This window comes from Aspergillus nomiae (genome assembly GCF_001204775.2).
Source record: "Aspergillus nomiae NRRL 13137 chromosome Unknown contig00234, whole genome shotgun sequence".
NCBI lineage: Eukaryota > Fungi > Ascomycota > Eurotiomycetes > Eurotiales > Aspergillaceae > Aspergillus > Aspergillus nomiae.
The window spans coordinates 30974-49488 of record NW_015378289.1 but is presented as its reverse complement, the minus strand read 5'-3'; the positions used below and the strand labels follow the sequence as shown (position 1 = coordinate 49488).

The 18515-nt window shown below is 49.6% G+C and overlaps 6 protein-coding genes across 6 annotated transcripts; 2 read left to right on the top strand and 4 right to left on the bottom strand.

The window, feature by feature from the left end:
* Nucleotides 1-78: 78 nt before the first annotated feature.
* Nucleotides 79-900, bottom strand: ANOM_007779 (translin family protein; the record flags this gene model as incomplete). The annotated part of the gene is made up of 3 exons (XM_015553035.1): nt 79-508; nt 581-598; nt 695-900. Coding segments are annotated over 3 exons (654 nt in total), but the record flags the coding sequence as incomplete, so codon positions are not given.
* A 651-nt stretch (nt 901-1551) lies between these two features.
* On the bottom strand, nt 1552-4295 carry ANOM_007778 (beta-mannosidase; the record flags this gene model as incomplete). Its single annotated transcript, XM_015553034.1, has 5 exons — nt 1552-2331; nt 2415-2617; nt 2665-3095; nt 3145-4098; nt 4162-4295. 5 exons carry the CDS (start codon nt 4293-4295, stop codon nt 1552-1554), a joined length of 2502 nt encoding a protein of 833 aa, XP_015404916.1.
* Nucleotides 4296-7485: 3190 nt separating this feature from the next.
* Nucleotides 7486-9963, top strand: ANOM_007777 (putative C6 transcription factor; the record flags this gene model as incomplete). The annotated part of the gene is made up of 3 exons (XM_015553033.1): nt 7486-7709; nt 7833-8928; nt 8977-9963. 3 exons carry the CDS (start codon nt 7486-7488, stop codon nt 9961-9963), a joined length of 2307 nt encoding a protein of 768 aa, XP_015404923.1.
* A 555-nt stretch (nt 9964-10518) lies between these two features.
* Nucleotides 10519-11950, top strand: ANOM_007776 (glycosylphosphatidylinositol-alpha 1,4 mannosyltransferase I; the record flags this gene model as incomplete). The annotated part of the gene is made up of 3 exons (XM_015553032.1): nt 10519-11508; nt 11579-11686; nt 11780-11950. The coding sequence occupies 3 exons, from the start codon at nt 10519-10521 to the stop codon at nt 11927-11929; spliced, it is 1248 nt and encodes a 415-aa protein (XP_015404922.1). The 3' UTR covers nt 11930-11950.
* Nucleotides 11951-12496: 546 nt separating this feature from the next.
* On the bottom strand, nt 12497-13611 carry ANOM_007775 (uncharacterized protein; the record flags this gene model as incomplete). The annotated part of the gene is made up of 3 exons (XM_015553031.1): nt 13434-13611; nt 13013-13376; nt 12497-12941 (listed from the first exon to the last, which is right to left on the bottom strand). Exons 1-3 carry the CDS (start codon nt 13594-13596, stop codon nt 12497-12499), a joined length of 972 nt encoding a protein of 323 aa, XP_015404921.1. The 5' UTR covers nt 13597-13611.
* Nucleotides 13612-15432: 1821 nt separating this feature from the next.
* ANOM_007774 (Zn(II)2Cys6 transcription factor) lies at nt 15433-17448 on the bottom strand (the record flags this gene model as incomplete). The annotated part of the gene is made up of 5 exons (XM_015553030.1): nt 15433-15676; nt 15728-16452; nt 16529-17174; nt 17228-17331; nt 17383-17448. 5 exons carry the CDS (start codon nt 17446-17448, stop codon nt 15433-15435), a joined length of 1785 nt encoding a protein of 594 aa, XP_015404920.1.
* Between the last annotated feature and the right edge of the window lie 1067 nt (nt 17449-18515).

Here is an 18515-nt window from a genome sequence, read left to right as displayed (position 1 = left end):
CACCTTCTCCACACTCCCCTGCATAACATCCATCTTCTTCCCCAGATCCTTAATCAAATTATGTCGTCTGGACACACTCAACCCCTCAAATAGCGACCTCATCTCCCTCAAATCCACCACAATTCCATTTTGCTCTCTACTCAGCCCCATCTTTTTCTCGTCAGAAGCAACCGACCCAGCCGACAGCGCCGTAACCGCAAACCGCATCATCTCCCCAGTTAAATCGAACAACCCCAACAGATAATCCTCCTCCGTGACGAGTATCTCCGCGGGGAGTTTCGTGCACACTTCAGGGAGCGTGATGAGGGTCTGCGTAGTCAGGTAGTGGTGGAAGGAGAGCGCCTCGATGTATTCCTGGATCGCGCCGCTGAGCTGGCGCTGGTACCGCCATTTGTTTGGACCGGTGACGTCTGGGAGCGCGTTGGTGAAGAGGGACTGGATTTGGGTGAAGCGGGATTGGGTTTCTTTGGTGATGTTTTCCGGGAGAGGGGCGTTGAGTTTCCGGATTCTGGGATGGAGTTTATCCTGTTAGATTTTGTCTTTGCGGTAGGGTATGTGTTGGGGGGGCGGGGGGTGTTACCGTTGGAGGGAGAAGATACTGCAGATTTGTGTTAGCTTTGATTTTGTTTTACTCGATAAGGCTCGCCAAGTGCATAACCTAATGATAGATGGGAAACAGGAGGGGGGAACATACATCTTCTTGCTCAGCGCTGTAATATCCCTTGAGATCTTGATTAGTCGCTCGCGCCGATCGTGGTGCTCGTCTAGCTCGTTGCGGAAGGTCTCGAAGATGGAGAGGATTTGCGCTGATTGTTCGGCCATTGTCGTCGTCTGGTGCTCGTTGTTGTTGGGTTGGAGTGAGAGCTGTTTGCCGTCCCAGGTGCGTTTGGTTCCGGCCATTTATTTGAGTTGACTGGGTGGGGATGGTGCTAATGGGATGGAGGGGGAATTATTTTGCGGCAATGAAATTAATTCACTGATGGATGGGCGTCATCATTGGACTCGGGGCTAGGACGGATTGGGGTGATTATCTGATAAGATATGGCTGCTTGGAGGCCACCAGTACCGAGCATTCGGGCATTGGTGGAGGGTCGCCCCTTTTTTCTTTCCCCCCACATTACTATTGCTCTGCCAAGGGGATCTGACTGCTTTTGAATATTCTGTGCTTGGTATTACTTGATTGGCTGATGGTGTGATCTTATTTCACTATGCTGAGAAGGGTAGAGGGTACTAGTTTACCTGAGCTTATTCCCCAAAGTTCAAGAGATATATAGTAGTTTCTGAGCGTTGTGTTTTTTCTAATACTCAGTAGATTATTAGCACCACTTTAGGTGGAGCTGTTTGCAATTATTACGCATTTGTGGGTGCGTAATAAAACCCTTAGATCCAAGGTCTTTAATGAATTAATTCGAGGTATCTATACAATCATTTCTAGGCCATGACACCGTTAAATTTTTTCTAAATCCATAGCATATACTGAGCATAATGTCATGATTGGGTCATTGGATACTGTAACAAAGCCGTACACTCAATCATAGCCATATCAGACAATCACTGGCCAAGATACTTGTACTTTAGAGGAGCACCACCCGACTTCAGCCCGGTTATGGTGACCGTTTGCCCATCTCCCGGGACGATGTCCATGGCACTGTCGCTGACTTTGATGCCGTCTCTTTCCTCAAAGACGAGGCACTTGACAGGTCTCTTCGCGGTGATTAGCAGCTTCTGCTCGTTACCAGATTCTGAAACCTTGTTCACCTCCAGGCCCCGATCCGACAGGTCCAGGTACTTGAACGGTTGGGGCCAATCCACATCGCGAGCCGTAATCTCACCATCCACCCAGAGTCGAGCAGCGAGCACGTGAGGCTCTGGTTGCTCCTTATGGTCAATGACACCTTCCAGGATGTTTGTAGTACCGTTCGGCACTATTTTGACGTTATCACGCAGGATGGGTGCACGGACATCAAGCCCAGTATTGACCGAAAGGAATCTAAGCTCGATTGTGCCAACAGTTTCCTTCTGCAAGCTACTGGCAATCCAGAGTTCGTACTTGCTCGTCTTCGGCGGCTGTGCGTGGGTCACACTCCAATCATGATGCTCCCTCCGCACACCCACAGCAATGGGCTTCAGAACACGTGCCACAGCATAGAATGCCGGTTTGGGCCGCAGGAAATAATCTACGATGGCCCAGGAGATAGTGGGCCAGCAGTCATTTAGTTGCCAAAGCAGGGCACCGCCACAATGTCTTTCATCACCCCATTGACGACGCCATCCACGGTATCCGAACATCATTGTTTCGGCCTGGACAACCTGTGTGAGGTAAATGTACGTCTATATTTAGTTAGCCACATGGATCCTGATGGTCAGGCCAGGGAACATGCCTCTAAGTCTGTAGCTGTCCTCAGGTTCTCGACAAGATATGTAGCAATCCTTCGCTCGTGTCCATCGGCCTTGTTGTGGAAGTCGAGAACATGTGACTGGGGGTATTTGTCCGCCTCATTCTCCACGAAATACTCGATTGTCGACATATGGGGGAATGCCTCCATTCCAAACTCACTGTTGAAACGCCCTCCTAATGTATCGAAGATTTGATACTTCTCCTGAGTTCCATGCCATACTAACGAAGGTTAGCATGAACTTAATCTAGGATACCGTTTGACTTACCATTCCACTGATGCATATCGCCCACTGTAGGATCGGACGTGATCTTTCCATCACCCCAAGGGCTCCCCGGATGGTAAACCGTTTTAGGGGACAGATTTTCAACAACAGAGGGCAGGAGCTTCTCATATATGTAGCGCGCTGGGAAATCGGTCTTCAGCCAATTCTCGGGGTTCTTATCTTCGTAGTCGTAGACAAGACCAGCGCTTTCTTGCACTTGGTAGTCTTCATTGTTCCCAACATACACCACAATCGACGGGTGATGGCGCAGTCGGCGCACGTTATAGTTTGCCTCCTTCTCGACCGACTCTAGGAGCTCGGGCCATGTTGGATAGTTGCCACAGCCAAACATGAAGTCTTGCCATACCAAGACTCCTAGTTCGTCGCATGCTTGATAGAAGCTATCATCCTCATAGCAACCGCCGCCCCACACTCTATGCTCTGTTAGCAAATTGTTAACTATCATGGATCGTCCGAACATACCTGATCATCACCTGGCGGCCAGCAACCATCAGCTCAATCCATTTGCGATATCGCTCGGCAGTAATACTGGGCAAGAGATTATCGGCCGGAATCCAGCATGAGCCGCCACAGAAGACATCAACCCCATTGATTCGGAAGAAGAACGACTTCCCATGCTTGTCAGGCTGCTGAATAAGTTCTGCAGTTCGAATGCCAATCTTCTTCGACACGCTGTGAACCTCCTGGTCTTCTTTCTCCAAGGACACGGTAATCTCATACAGGGTAGGGTCACCATAGCCGTTGGGCCACCAAAGAGACGGTTGCTTCACGTCAAATGTCACTTTCGTAACACTGTCCTTCAGAGTAGCCACCTCGCGAGCGACCTCCTTGCCGTGGAGACTAAGCACGAAGCTGGCCTTGTAAGATTCAACTGATTCTGCAGCGTCTAGTTCAGCGAAAGCCGAAATCTGGGCTGTCTGGTGGTCCGCTGCGAGCTCCACCTCCGTCCAAAGATCTGAGATTCTGGCGGAGTATACCTCAAGCCGCACCTCCCGCCAGATACCTGCAGTTGACAAGAGTGGACCCCAGTCCCAGCCCCAATGATATTGGGCTTTTCTGACGGCCATTCTGGCTGGATCGCCGTTGAAAGAAGCCCAGTTATGTTTGGTATCTTTCTCCCGAAGCTCTCGCGCCCTGCGCATGGCACAGTCGAAATCGATTTCCAGCACATGGTCTCCCTCCGTCTCAAGCGCCTTAGTCACATCTACACGGTGAGCAAGGAACATGTTGTCACTCTCCAGGATGACGTTGCCATCAAGCTTTACTGTGGCAAAGGTATCCAAACCGTCAAATGCCAAGACAATCGACGAGCCAGCGGCGACGGTGGGCTTCTGGAAGACGGTTCGATAGGTCCATGACTTTTCATTCACCCATCGGGCATCTAGTTCATTGAAACCAATGTATGGATTCTTCAGCCTAAAGGAAACGGCAATCGGTTAGCATCTGGATTGCATTGGGCATGTGAAAAGAAACGCATACTTCTGATTGGCTTGCAGATCCTGGTGAGCCACGGAAGGAACGACAGGTACCGGCATCCACGCTTCAGGCGATTGCTCATCGCTATCCTTGAAGCTCCATCCCGTAGATAGAGGGTACTGAGAGAATGCGGCCATGACGTTATCTGAGGGGGTTGTAGAAGTGTCAATGGATGCTTGGACACTTCAGCAGAGGACAGAGAAAACTTGTGTTCATCGAACCCCAGAAAGTGGAAATTCCCCGGATTTTAGATGCCGGCTCCCCATGTTGAAAGGATCGTTGCCAGGTGCAGATTCTCATGAGTGTATGCTACATGCGACAAGGTATGCGGAGTAACCCTCCGCACCCCACGTGCTGGGATTTCCTCTTTGGGCCATTCTACACGGAGGAGAGTCCTTGCCCAATTTGGTTAAGCGCCATCAGGGACCATGTTCAACCACTGACAGTCACGATTTGTCCTCGTTCAACCTCTATCCATGGCACACCGGTAAGTCTACTGCTGGTCGTCCTTACCTATTGGCTCTCACTTCGTGAAGTTTGGTTGTGGCCGTGAAAGACTGTTGTGAAACGGCCTTATGGGGCGTCCTTACTCGATGGGGAACGTTAACCATGCCCTAACCACGGCATCTTCCCGAAACTGTTAAACCTCCGATGTTTCTCCCACGCTTTTCCGTTCTCGACACGGACGGACCTCCGTCAAGCTCTCTGGATCCTCTCGTCGGTCAATTGCCAGCGACAGTTGGTCAAGAACGCTCCATACAAATGGTCGAGGATGGCCATCAGTCAGAGGTATATCTTTTCTTTGGACCATACATCGTTCATAATTCTCTGGAATTGAGTTTCTCTTACGGTTTCGCTTCCATCCTGAATCCAATTTCTTTCCACAACCAAATCCGACGCAAGTATAAACCATATCGACAATGTGTGGGTGCACACTTCCTCGGTCCGTGGCCACACCGCAGACCAAATACATTCCTCCCAGTTCGTCTGACGAACCGTTGAGCCACTCTTTCCATGAGACATTTGACGCGTCGTTTGGCGCTAAGTTCCCGGTCTGACTGTCTGAAACTCTGAGTCTTCGGACATCAGCCTTCGAATCAGCCCCTCATCGTACCATTGATCAAATGCTCTGAAGGCAGTCTCACACTCCTTATGGCACTAAATTTAATTGAAGGGACATGCCCTACTCAACCTCCAGGGCACGGAGAGGGAAAAAAAAATGACGCATTCCTTGGCGCCAATCTTCTGTCGGATCAACGCTTACGGAGTACTTGTGTTTGAATCCGCTAGCTACTGGTGGGCGTCGTCAGCGTCGTTGATTGGAAGAACCCAGTCGGATGAACGGGGCGATATCCCTTAATTCTGTGTACAGTCGTCAGTGGCTCGGATCATCCCGAATTACTGATGTTCACCATCGCCTATCCGGCCCCCTCGTGCCCGTGCTAAGAGGCCGCCTCCTGTTGATCGCAAAATAGACTTGAACGGCTCTGGAAATTTCGGCGAAATTCTGGGGTCTCAATCTCCACTGGTGGAATTCGGCTGCGCAGGGTATTCCCTGACGCTAGCATGGCTCTCTTGCATCAACAGGTGACCTGCAATTTCAATAAACTTTAGCAGTCCAGGACTCCAGGTTCACTAATACGCGCGGGGTCACGGATATCACAGGGAAACGATTCGGCAGGCATTTTGCCTGCGTAGGAAATAACGGATCCTCGGAGGACTGTGGTTTAGCCTACGGGCTAAAGGGTCCGTCGATCCCTAGTTGACCATAGCGCGTTGCGGAACTGCCGTCTGCCTGGCGATACAAGCACTGGGTCGGTCATCTATATCCGAGACGAGGCAGTCAGTAATTAATTTTAAAGTTGGACCCCTGCCGATGGCTCCACTGGTGTACAAACCTGGATACAGCCGAAGGCTCAGAAACCGGCCTAGCCTGCTGCCTTACGAATAGAAATGCAGGGACAAGCCACTGTTCTCTCGCTAAGGTGTGAATGTGATTCTGCAGCGCTTTCTGTGCAGAAAAGTGGGCAAGGTCGCTATTCGTCTGCGTGGATTTTCTGTTCAGATTGGCCGTGACCACACTGTGTTTAAGCGGTTGGGCACAATTCTACTGTTCCTTCTGCTGCAGCAGGGGTGTTTCCCGGTATTCCTCGTGGGGAGTCTTCAAGTTCACGAGCGGGATATTTTCCTGATCCACTGGCAGGCCGTAATTCCCCGATTTCCTGCATCATGCTGTCCTGCGTCTATGGAGGTCTCTCGGGAGATGCAGATGCACGCCACCCGGCTCATTAACAGTAAAAGTGGTGCCAGCACCTCTAAATATGTAGAACAATCTAAAGTAGAAATGGAAACCGACGGTATTTCCATGACAGGAGCCGGGGCTTGACGGGATGGAGTGGGTTTCCTGTCTATCTGGTAGGAGGGTAGAGACCAGCACATGGTCCTAACCCCTCCACTCCATGAATGGCGCGCTTTTCTAGGTTCCCACGACGCCGTGTAGAAGCGTAGACTCCTCACCTAGCGTCACGAGGGGCAATAGACAGACACGGTGTCATTTGGCCAACAAGGTCAGCGGCTAAGCGATGGGTAAACTGCGTCGGATATCAGAGGATACGCTGGGACCCAGCACTCGGTCAACGAATGGTAGAAGAAAGGACAGAATTTAATTCCTCTGCGTGCATGCATTAATCAAGAAATGCGGGGAAACCGCGGACAATCTCAGGACGATCTGCCAACGAGGGTTTGTTCAGCATGGTTGGCGATAGGGTTAGACGGTTCCATCGGCCTCCACTCTTAACTTTCTCTACTCATCCTCGCGCATCACCCGTTTTTGTTCGACTCTCAAACACTCTTAATATTCTTCTTTGGCCCCATCCGGTCCCAGACACCTTTCCCATAACCCTTGATCGTAATCGACAACGCGGTCTTATCTTTTTAATAAATTTTTACCCAGTTTTTCTTATCTCTTTGGAGGCCTCTATTCTTAGTGCACATCCAACAGTGACAGTTGCCGTGTCGTCCAAAGGCATTCCTTCTGAACCCCCCTAATTGCCACCCCTTTGATCACCAGCCCACAATCTGCAGGGTCTCATTTCTAGTACGCTGCAAAGTTGGACGGTGGCGGCCGTTTCCCTGGCGTTATTATATTATTAGACTAGTCAACCTCCGCTGTCTCCAGAAAAAATCCCTGGATTCGGCTGCATACAAACTGCTGGACGTCTGCTACCTCCAATGGCTGTTTCTGATCGATTTGGATCTAAATGCATCAACTGAGTGGGTGTCTTCTGTTTACCATTGTCTGAGATTGCCTAGAACCGATTCTTGGAGATGTTCCACACCTTTGAAGGATTCGAAAACCCGAACAACTCGGCCCCAGCCCGGGGTCGTGGTGAGCGCCAGCCCTCTGTCGGCCGGCGTGTCACTACCCTCCGTGCCTGTACATCCTGCAGGCATCGCAAGATCAAATGTGACGGCGAAAAGCCGTGCGAAGCATGTCGGTGGTATAAGAAAGCCGACCAGTGTCATTATGCAGATCCCCGGCCATCCCGGAGGTGGGTTACTCTCTTTCTTTTTTGATTTTTAATCAGCGATAAATGCCCCTTCCTCCCCACAATTAAATCCCCACCGAGTCTGTGGAAGATCTATACATGGCTTACATGGGATTGAAAATGCAGACACGTAGAAAAACTGTCCACTACCCTAGATGAGTATCGGGGCGTGCTCGAGAAACTCTTCCCCAATATCCCACCCGAAGATCTAGTTAGCTTGTCTCGCGAAAGGCTCTTAGAGCTGACAGGCAAGTCATCCCAGCTGCAGACGCAGCCGCCACACCCAGCATCGCCAGCTACCTCGGCATCGGTCGAAGCCCATGTCTCTCCCATCTCCAACGAGGATGGTAATCTGGAATCGTTGCAGACGATGCCTGAAGAATCGAGTGATCTTCAGAACTCGGAGATATCCAATAATTACTCGGACGACGTCAATGCCTTGTCACTCTCATCCAGACAGCCTTCCTCTTATCTAGGGGTATCATCTATCAATGCTGTTCTCAAAGTGATTCTCTGCCTTGACCCTAGCGCCCTCTCCTACTTCTCTCATTCTTCGACCAACACAGACTCCAGGGACTCAACCCTGGGATACTCTCCAGCAGAGACACAATCATGGCCGGTCCAAGAGTCTCAGCAACCAATAACGCCCCCTCAACGCCATCGACCAGTGACAGAGATGCAGTTGCTCGACGCCTATTTTACTTATATTCAGCCATTCGTGCCCATGTTAGATGAGCAGATTTTCCGCGAAATCTACCACTCGGGGTGTAGAAAGGATGACCGTTGGCTGGCACTGCTAAACATTGTGCTTGCCTTGGGTAGCATCGCAGCGTGTCCATCCGATGACATGTCCCACACAATTTACGCCCAGCGTTGTAAGAGCTACTTGAATCTAGAATCGCTTGGTTCCTCACATATAGAGACCATACAGGCCCTCGGTCTTTTGGGAGGGCAATATCTTCATTACGTCAGTCAGCCCAATCTGGCATATTCGCTCATGGGAGCTGCGTTGCGCATGGCTGCAGCTTTGGGCCTACACAAAGAGTTTTCGGATAATCAGGAAGGGTCTTGTAAACAAAACATATATTCGACCGACCTGAAAAGGCGAGTGTGGTGGTCCTTGTTTTGCTTGGACACTTGGGGCTGTATGACTCTGGGACGACCGAGCATGGGACGGTTTGGACCAACGATTACCGTCAAACTGCCGCAGTACCGAGAAAGGGTATGTATGCGTCCGAACTCTGTGATTCTGTCATTCTAACCCTTCCAGGGAAATGTTCTCGACATTATACCGCTTCTAGAAAACGTTCGGTTCTGCAAAATTGCGACACAGATCCAAGAAATCCTTGCTGCCGCTCCGTTGACGAGGTACCACGAAATGTCGCACTTTGATAATCAACTACTAGAGTGGTATGAGAACCTTCCGTATATCCTCAAAGACCACGAACCATGCTCCGAATCGATTATCATCACGAGGACAGTCATGAAATGGCGGTACTACAACCAACGTATGCTTATATACCGTCCAACCCTACTCAGCTACGCCATGCGACGGGTTCCATATATTGCCCTCCGGTCCGAAGAGCGGACGGCGATTGAAAGGTGTCGACAGATCGCGGAGGCTACAATTCAAGACATCTCTTCCACAGCTCAGTCACATCAAATGTCGGGCTGGAGTGCTGTCTGGCTCATATTCCAAGCAGTCATGGTTCCACTACTGGGATTATTTCTCAATGACAACACAACGAGTGACCCTAGAGCCACTGTTTCGAGTTGTCAGTCTCAGGTTGAGATGGCTATGCTTGTACTGGCCCGACTGGAACAATGGAGCCCGACTGCAAAACGGACGTTGGATGCCGTGTCGCAGATACTGGAGGCCAGTAAAAGAGGGACCAACATGGCTAATGATACTGGCATCGTCAACAGCATGTATGCTTTCTCGCGCGAAGGGGCAATGCCTCGAACCACTTCGGGGATTCTTCCGCCCCAGAACATTTTCCTCCAGAATGAAGCAGGTTTCGATCCGTTTGCGCCTCCAGTCATCGATGATTCAACGGCCCAGTATCTGTGGGACTTCCTGAGCTGGAGTGATAGCAGCCTATGGCCTGGAATCACGGACACTAACAGCTTCAACGACGAATCGTTGTTCGCCCAACCAGACAAAACCATGAAATATACCAACAATGGCGCAGCTTTTATGGGGGGCTCGATGGGCGACGGTGCCTTCTACGCAAATCCACCATTACCCTACTACTAAAGGGTCACATATTTCTAAAACAAGTAGCCCTTCTGGCTAAGGGCACTGTTTCTTTCTTCTTATGTCGTTCTTCTTTTTTTCTTTTTGGCCTTTTTTCCTTTTTCCCTTTCCTTTCTCTGGACATGCATCAAAGCGAGTTATCTATTAGCAAACAATACGGAATGGATGAGTGTATATAACCGGGATATTTAAAAGAGCATATAGTGTATATGAATGATCATCGGTTTTTGGATGCCTATTTTTCGAGTACAGAATGGAATGCATAAAAGTTGTTACTTGAATTTGTGCAAGGATCGCCAGTATGCTGACTCAGCTAAAACGCCAAACGCCAAAAACCACTCATTATGCTTCCGAGCCACATCTGCAATCCCCATTGGAACCCAGCTGCAACATAAAGTAAATTCCCACAGGTCTAACCGGTTATAGATTATCATATCACCATCTTATAGCTCTGTTGCGCAATCAATCGATGTGTGCATTAGATTTAAGTTTCGGAAAACCTGCAGCTTACTGACGGACCCTGATGAACTCTAGTCAATAAGAGAGTTGTCAGTCATGGCTTCTTTATTTGAGAGACCATCACTAGTGTTTGGCGCCGCGGTTGTCTTGCGCGCTTTTCTTCTTGTTTATGGCGCCTGGCAGGATGCCCACTCAGCCGTCAAATACACCGACATCGACTACATGGTCTTCACCGACGCAGCCCGGTACGTTTCTAAGGGCGCTTCGCCGTACGCTCGAGATACGTATCGGTACACGCCTCTGCTCGCGTGGTTGCTTCTACCAACCTCCTGGGATGGTTTCTTCTCATTTGGCAAAGTCCTTTTCGCACTCTCCGACGCGGTAGCCGGATGGCTTATTGCGAAAGCGCTCACGTCCTTTTACGGCATGAGCCCACCACGCGCTCTCAAGTATGCTAGCGTTTGGTTACTGAACCCTATGGTCGCCAATATTAGTACGCGAGGAAGCTCTGAGGGTCTCCTATGTGTGCTGGTCATTGCCTTGCTCTGGGCCGTCTTGAACAGAAGAATCACTCTTGCCGGAGTACTTCTCGGGCTCAGCGTGCATTTCAAGATTTACCCCTTTATCTACGGTCCATCTATCATCTGGTGGCTTGACGAAGAGCGCGAAGGGCAGAAACTATCTTCACAAAAGCAAAAGGCGGAGCAGGAAGATCGAAATCTCTTTACCCACATCGTCAACTTCATCACACCCTCTCGTCTTCTTCTCACTACCACCGCACTGGCCACCTTCTCTGGTCTCAACATCTCCATGTATATCCTCTACGACTTTCCTTTCGCCCAGCATACCTATCTGCACCATTTGACTCGTATCGACCATCGCCACAACTTTTCACCCTACAGCAGCCTCCTTTATCTCTCTTCTGCTGGAGACGTCCAGGGGAGCTTTGAGTCACTAGCCTTCATTCCCCAGCTGCTTCTCTCTGTTGTCGTTATCCCGATCGTTTTGGCCAAAAGAAGCCTACCAGGTGCGATGCTCGCCCAGACCTTCGCATTCGTTACGTTCAACAAAGTGTGCACGAGCCAGGTATGCGTCCCTTATTCGTTCCTAAGCTTCTCGTTCAGGCCCAAGATGTGAAGACTGACGCGTGCAAAAGTATTTCCTCTGGTATCTCATCTTCCTTCCGTTCTACCTACCTTCATCATCTTTGATGAAGAATCCAAGGCTGGGCATTGCAGTCGCAGCTCTATGGGTTATCGCTCAGGTATGCATACACCCTTGTTTCCTCTTCTTTTCGTTCAAAGTCAATAAGAGCAACACACCACGATTGCAGCTGCGGTGCTAATGAGAACACCAGGCCCTCTGGCTCCAACAAGGCTACTATCTCGAGTTTCTCGGGTTGTCTAGTTTCGTGCCAGGATTGTATCTCGCTAGTTTGGGTCTCTTTGCAGTGAACATTTGGATTTTGGGTATAATTATTAATGATGTTGCGTTGACGGGATGTTAGGAACTAAGGAAGAGGAATGCGATAACCAGGGTGAATTCTAGGATCTGATCGCCATCTATACCTGCTCTTCTAGGCTCTAGGCCTGACTTCTAATTAGTTCGGCTATTCTCTAGTCTTGGCATGAACATGTAGAGTTAATGTAATTAGTACCTTTGAAAAGTTGCCTTGCCTGATATTGCTTCGTCAGAGAGGTGGTTCGTTTCGTGGCTAGAACCGACCTCAGTCCGCCCAGTACGTGACCCACCGGTCTTAGTCATCGGCGAACATCACGCCGAACAACCCAAGTGCTGCTAGGCAGAGCATATCTTTTCATGCAGTTCAATATAGGACTCCGCCCCACAAATATAGGTTTATCTCAAAATAGTTCAGTGCAACCAGGGGACTCTCATTGATTGGATCTAGTCAACTGAGGCTGAAATGCGTACATACTTCGCGCTTACTATCTCAAAATTGGGCATATTCCCAAACTCTGGTGACGAATCCATGCAAGGATTCTGGAGAATACTCAACCGCGCTATCTCATCCACCCGCCATAACCTCCCCCAAGTCCAGTATCCATCATACATGCTAAAAAGATGTTGACTGATAATGCCCCGAGGTGTGAACACTCGTATTATAGATTGTCGCACGCTCATCAATCACATATTCCGCGCAGATAACAGAACCATTGAGCTTCATGATCTGGCCCACGGTAGTATTGGCCACGACGGAGTTCATCCACAAAGTGTGGTGGAGAGTGGTGGTGGAGCCCGGGTCACCATTATAGTCGAGAATATCAGCGCCAGGCTGGGAGAGATCGGCTGCATCGATGAACCACTGGGGAGCTGTATTATTTCCTCCCATGTCAAAGAGCCGGCGTGGGTAATCGGCCAATTGCCACTCCCACCAGAGCTTGTCCAGGTATGCGTGGTGCATGAAGAATAAGGGTTCGTTGATGCTGTCAATCGGATGCGACATTAACCCGCCAACTGCACGGTGGCCGCCGGCGTGTGTGTACCCGTTATAGCATTGCCTGGATCACACGGTGAGTAGATGTACATACTTGGAAAATGAAGGCCCAGGAAGAGGGGGGGGATAGCCTACCAGGCATCTGTGTAGTTCGCGTAGCCGAAGCATGTCTCAACGTTCGATGCTGCTTCCATCTCCAAACTGCTCTGGCTCAGGCCTCGGGACAGGCAGAAGCTATCTCCGCGTTGGTGATGGCTGCTCATGTGGAGCACTATGTCCTTGAATGGTCCGTCGCTTACGCAGCCCTTGCCTCCTGTACCGTTCCCGCCGAACCCTGTGTCTGGATCGAAGATAGGAGAGTCGGCTACATTCCCGTTGGTAAGATCGGTAAGCTCGTCCCAGTACGGGTGTGCACCAGTGTAGTTGCACAGGTTCTGAAGCGCCAGCTCATGCGCTCTAACATAATAGCGATGCCAGGGAAGGAATTGGCCGACATTGTCTGTGACACATGCGGGGGTTAGCTATGTCTGGCTTGAGAGGGCAGGAAAGTATTCACGGATATTGTTTCCTTGGGTGATGTGGATATTGGCAAATTCATCCCAGACATTGGTGGCATTTTCTACCAGGCCAGTGACCGGTGGGTGCTGCATGAGACACAGCTCCGCTTCGATAAACTCATGCTTTTCAGTGTCCGTAAGGGCGTTCCACTGCAATATCATAATAAGCCCTTGTCTCTAATTCGAACCAGTTCAGATATAGACGTACCGACTTCCGGTAGTTGATCTTGTCACAGGTGTTTTGGATGGCATGATCCTGAGTCGAGTTGACCGCTTGGCTGGTGGTAAGGCTTGAGACCAGTGATACCTGGAGCAGTAACGCGGCGCAAAAGCGCTTAAAGGTAGGGCTAGCTAATGAAGACATTGTAGGCAAAGCTTTCCTTGGATATTCCAACCTGAGATACAGAATATCCAAGAGAGAGGGAAGGGGGAGAGGCCTTTAAATATACCCTGCTTCACCAAAATGCATCCTGTATACAAGAAAAGCCGGCGGGTCGACTACCAGAACACGTAACCTAGTGGGGCAAGAACAATTGTAGCAAGGAGTATTGTGAGGCATCAAGTCCACTGCCACGGGGTGCTGCTGCAGTGAGTGGCTCCGCCCAGCCACTAGTTGGGTATACTAGATCAATTGCTTCTTGCTCCACTGCTGCATTTGCGCCAAGCGGCAGGGGTAGTACATATCAGAGTCAACGTGGTGCCGTTTCTCACACACCCCAACGGCTGTTCGGCATTATTCAGCGGTGTTTGGAGTCCGATGCTGTCTACATTGATCTGTGCTCTTCATCCGAGGATCCCTAGACGTTGGACACAGGTCTGAAGGACCAGTGGCTGGGTTCAGGGGAATATTTGGAGAAGATTCAAGCAAGCCTGCACATCTCGAGTCAAGAGGCCAGTGCTCACAGCATAGGCGTACATTGTGGCATACCACAGCTGGGACGAGGGTCTATTCCGTACCCAAAGCGGCATTCTAATGCTAATTTAGCCTTCTGTTACTACTGCTGAGTGGCAACCTTGTATGACAAGTGTGTGAATGCGACCAACTGCACTGGTTCCACGATACCTAGCTCTGCTATATTGAGGTGGATAACTTCAGGAGTGAGACTATTACGTTTTGGATGGAGGTTTTCACTATCGATAAGCATCCGGGACAAAGGGCACAGACCGGTGGATCAGGGGAGAGCGTATTGTGGGCCTCGTGGGAGTTGAACAGTTATCTAATGGGTCTGAGTGGCTAATGGGGCATACTGTGGCCAGGGCTGCTTGTTACGAAGACACAATGTCAGATGTGTGGCCGATGATTTCGGTATCCTGGAGCATTTACTACACACATCTAGCTACCCGGAGTTCGTGATCATGCAGGGCAGCATTGCAATCTCAAGGAAATATCGTTGTTGAAGACATATAATGCACTTCAGAAATTTTATACACCATCCATACCAAACTGAATTCCGAATAGACGTGGTTATTCTAGTCACAACATCAAGTTTATTCTGACGTTGTAGTGGGTTGAAATGATAGACATCTGAGCCGCTGCACCAGTGTTTCCCGACACGTCACCCTGGCGCTACTTAAACAGGCTTTCCTCTTGGTTCTCCTAGCTCCTGAGGATTGAAGTAAGGTCGAGGGACGATATACTAAGAAGGCTATGGCCATACCAGGTCTTCAGTGCGGTAGCCTGATGGAACGATTCCGAATAGTTGCGGTGATTATAGCTGACGCAAAATGCCAGGGACTTAGATGCGGGAGCACCCAATGCACGGCACCCTGGATATGTAAGCCTTGTTTGAGATCAGCCGAGAACACCCATTCCACAAGTTAGGTATGGCACGCAGCACTGGGATATATCCGGGAAGCCAGCAGCCTCTAGCTTGGCCTAGGCACAAAAGCTCGGAGAATGCTTCTGGCAAGGCCCAACAATAGTAGGTCTTTGGCAATCAGTAGTGTCCTTAGTACATATTTGGTGGTCGTGAATTGCCAAAAGTGTAATACAGCTGCTCAATTTTCAGTTGTTCGCGCCAAAGACCGCTTAGCAAGGCCGATAAGTGTTCCAATAAAAGCCTCAGTGATGTAGAACGGTGGAAAGGGCCTTTCACTATCGGCCGTGCGGATGAGGCCGATGAACATCTGCCTTATATGTTCTAGGATTTCAAGGTCTGCACCAAATGACCTGGCTGTGGGATACTGGATTAGATACCAAAATAGGTTTAGAACAGCTGTCAACAAAACCTGTGCGTGTATCCTGCGAGTGTCAAAACAAATACAGGGGGGACGAGGGAGGCCCGATACGTACCAGAAGGTATGCCAGGTGAATATGTGGGGGACTCTCCTGATGTACAAAAGGGTCGACCGCGCGGCCTCGTGATACAGCTCCACGCTTGACGGCACTGCAGACCAGCTGTGGGAGAACGACATACCACAGATACTACTGGCTTCGTGAACTCTTCCCAGGCAGAAATAATACTCCAAATGGAGAGTAACGCCGCGCGTGCTCAGGTCATGGAATAGAGCATCTGGAGCAGTCTCCATGGCGAACGCGTCCGGCCGGCAGTCGGCAGGGAAATTGGCCTTAAGATCACTCATCTCTTGATCAAGCTCACGGATATGCCTCAGCTGCGTGGCCTCCGGCTGTGCACGTCCGTGATTGGAGTAGAGGTAGTGGTAGATTCGAGCTTTGATCAAGGTCAAGCGGAGATCGGAGGGAAATATGAGCTTATCTGGTGATAATGGTTTTTTGAAAAACTGCTCGTTTGAGCTCGGTACATAATTTGGTGGCAGGTCCAAGTCGCAGTCGATATCGTGCATTAAGGGCGGCTCGCGCTTTCGGAGGGACATGTCCTTGTCGATTGCATAGCAGTGCCAGAACAGAGCGCGCAGGTGGTTATGCTTCTTGGGATCGGCCTCAGTCTCTCGTGGAGGCGTCACACGATTCCCACCGAGATTATAGACGATTCTTACAGCGATGGAGAGAAATCGTTCGGCTTTCTGTGATTGGCCGCTGGATAGGAAATAAAGAGTCTGGCATGGCAAACGATCCATATTAGAGGCACAAGATGATCTCTCAAATACGATAACAGCACATTATCCAACCTACCAGCAGAAGCAGAGCCTCCAGCGTCCTCATATTGGCCGTCTCCATCAACAGGTCCGGCAGCAGCATAAGGACGGCTTGTATATACGCATCCGAGTCGGTATAGACATTGGCGAACTCATGAGGGTGCAAACGCGCAATCAGGGCGGTAAAAGCGGTCAGACAAGCCCAATCGGATGCTCGAGACGATGCCTCGGTATATTCCAGAGTCCTCTTAGCAATAAGGGTTTGCAGAGCCTCAGGGTCGACTACGGAGAATATCGAGTAGAGGCCTTTAATTATAAAATAATCGATGCACCGCTGAACCAAGGCCACTTTAGGCCATTGGGGTATGACGTTTTGCTTCTGAGGGACTGTATAGAAGGGATTCAGGGACATAAATGTTTGTGTGGCTTCCTGGAGGAAACGCTGGAGGTCAAACATGGCACCAGTCTGGGAGTAGACAGCAGAATGGAAGGCATCCCGGGGCAGCGAGTTCGCCACTCCGGGCCAACAGTACTGTATGTGCCACTGAAACGCATCGATGGCCACATTGAGATCGAACGGACTTTGGAAATAGCTCCTGCCGGCGCAATCCCCAGTCCATGATGGCCTAAAAGCGATGGACGCTTCGAGAGCTCGGATGCGAGCCTTGGCATCGGCCAATTGCCTGGTGGTATTAGCGCCCCTTTATGGACTATCTGGAGGGAGAAGGATTACTACCCTTGGATGGTCTGCCGGGTCAAAGGCTGCCAGGAGCTGAAAATGCACCGCTCGCCTGCTAGATAGCATGTTTCGCAGGCGGGCTTTTGCCTGTCGCAGCGAATCTATCGACATCAATGAGCGTTTGGTCTTTCTACCGGCGGGGACATTCTGACCTTCTTTTGGTGGCAAAGATCGCAGGCCTTGCGTTGACGGTGTCCCCTGGGACCAGAATCATCCATGATACAGCAGGATACTTCTGGATGATCAGTCGATATTCAGCAATAGAAGTCGCATGAGTATTCCGATGGTTGGATTGATCAAATAAATTACAGCCCCCTACGGCAAAACTACATCTAGCGAACAGACAACCTTGAACCATGGGGATGTTACCAAGTTTACCATTCACCACGCACTATGTATTAGAATCAATCAAAGGGATTGGTTGATTCATAAGGTCCCACTGTACTTCTTAACCAATTATACGCTTGGTATATAATTGAAAGTCTCGGATTCTCAACTCGTCCAATTCCGAGCTCCTTTTTTGAATTATGCAGGATTGTACTGCCTTGGGTGACCCTACGAGGGTACTATACTCTATGTCTTTAAGAATAGCACTATATGCTGAAAGGGCTTATTTATTACGGTACTTTTAAAGACACTGTACAACCAGTATTGTTTCCTATGGGGAACAAAGTACATACCTAGGTAGTATGGATAGAGGTGGAAGGGAATAACAGGTGCCTGCAGCCTGAGAGCCGTGGCTTTATGTAAAACGCCAAGATTTCGGTAAGAAATCGCTGGCGATACATCTCACTCGTAAATTCCGGTATCGTAACAACCGCTGCCTAATATAATACAACACCTACAGTTATCAAATTGATCTGGTTGACCCGACATCACTGAAGATATACATATCGTGAGAGTAACTGAATCTCATATGTTAAATTTGAGCCTCTGATCTTGCAGACTTGCTTAGTTTGGAAGAAAGGGGCCATCCCATCTCAATACCATATCTGGAATGCAAACATTCAAATAAAATCTGAAACTGGCACAGCAATAGCACTGAATCACCTTGAGGTCAGCTTGACAGGATTCTATTTTGACCCTCTGCTTCCATGTCCATTGAAAACCTGATAATCCATATTAACAGCATCAACAATATATTCTTTTGAGAAAAGCTTCTAGCACACTTGTCAGTGGGATATTCTACTACGGTAAATATATCCATAAAGTTCATCACAGCGTCCCATCCACTTCTCTACCCAGTCTAAATCTAGCACTTCTACTGTCTCTTCTACCCTCTCAA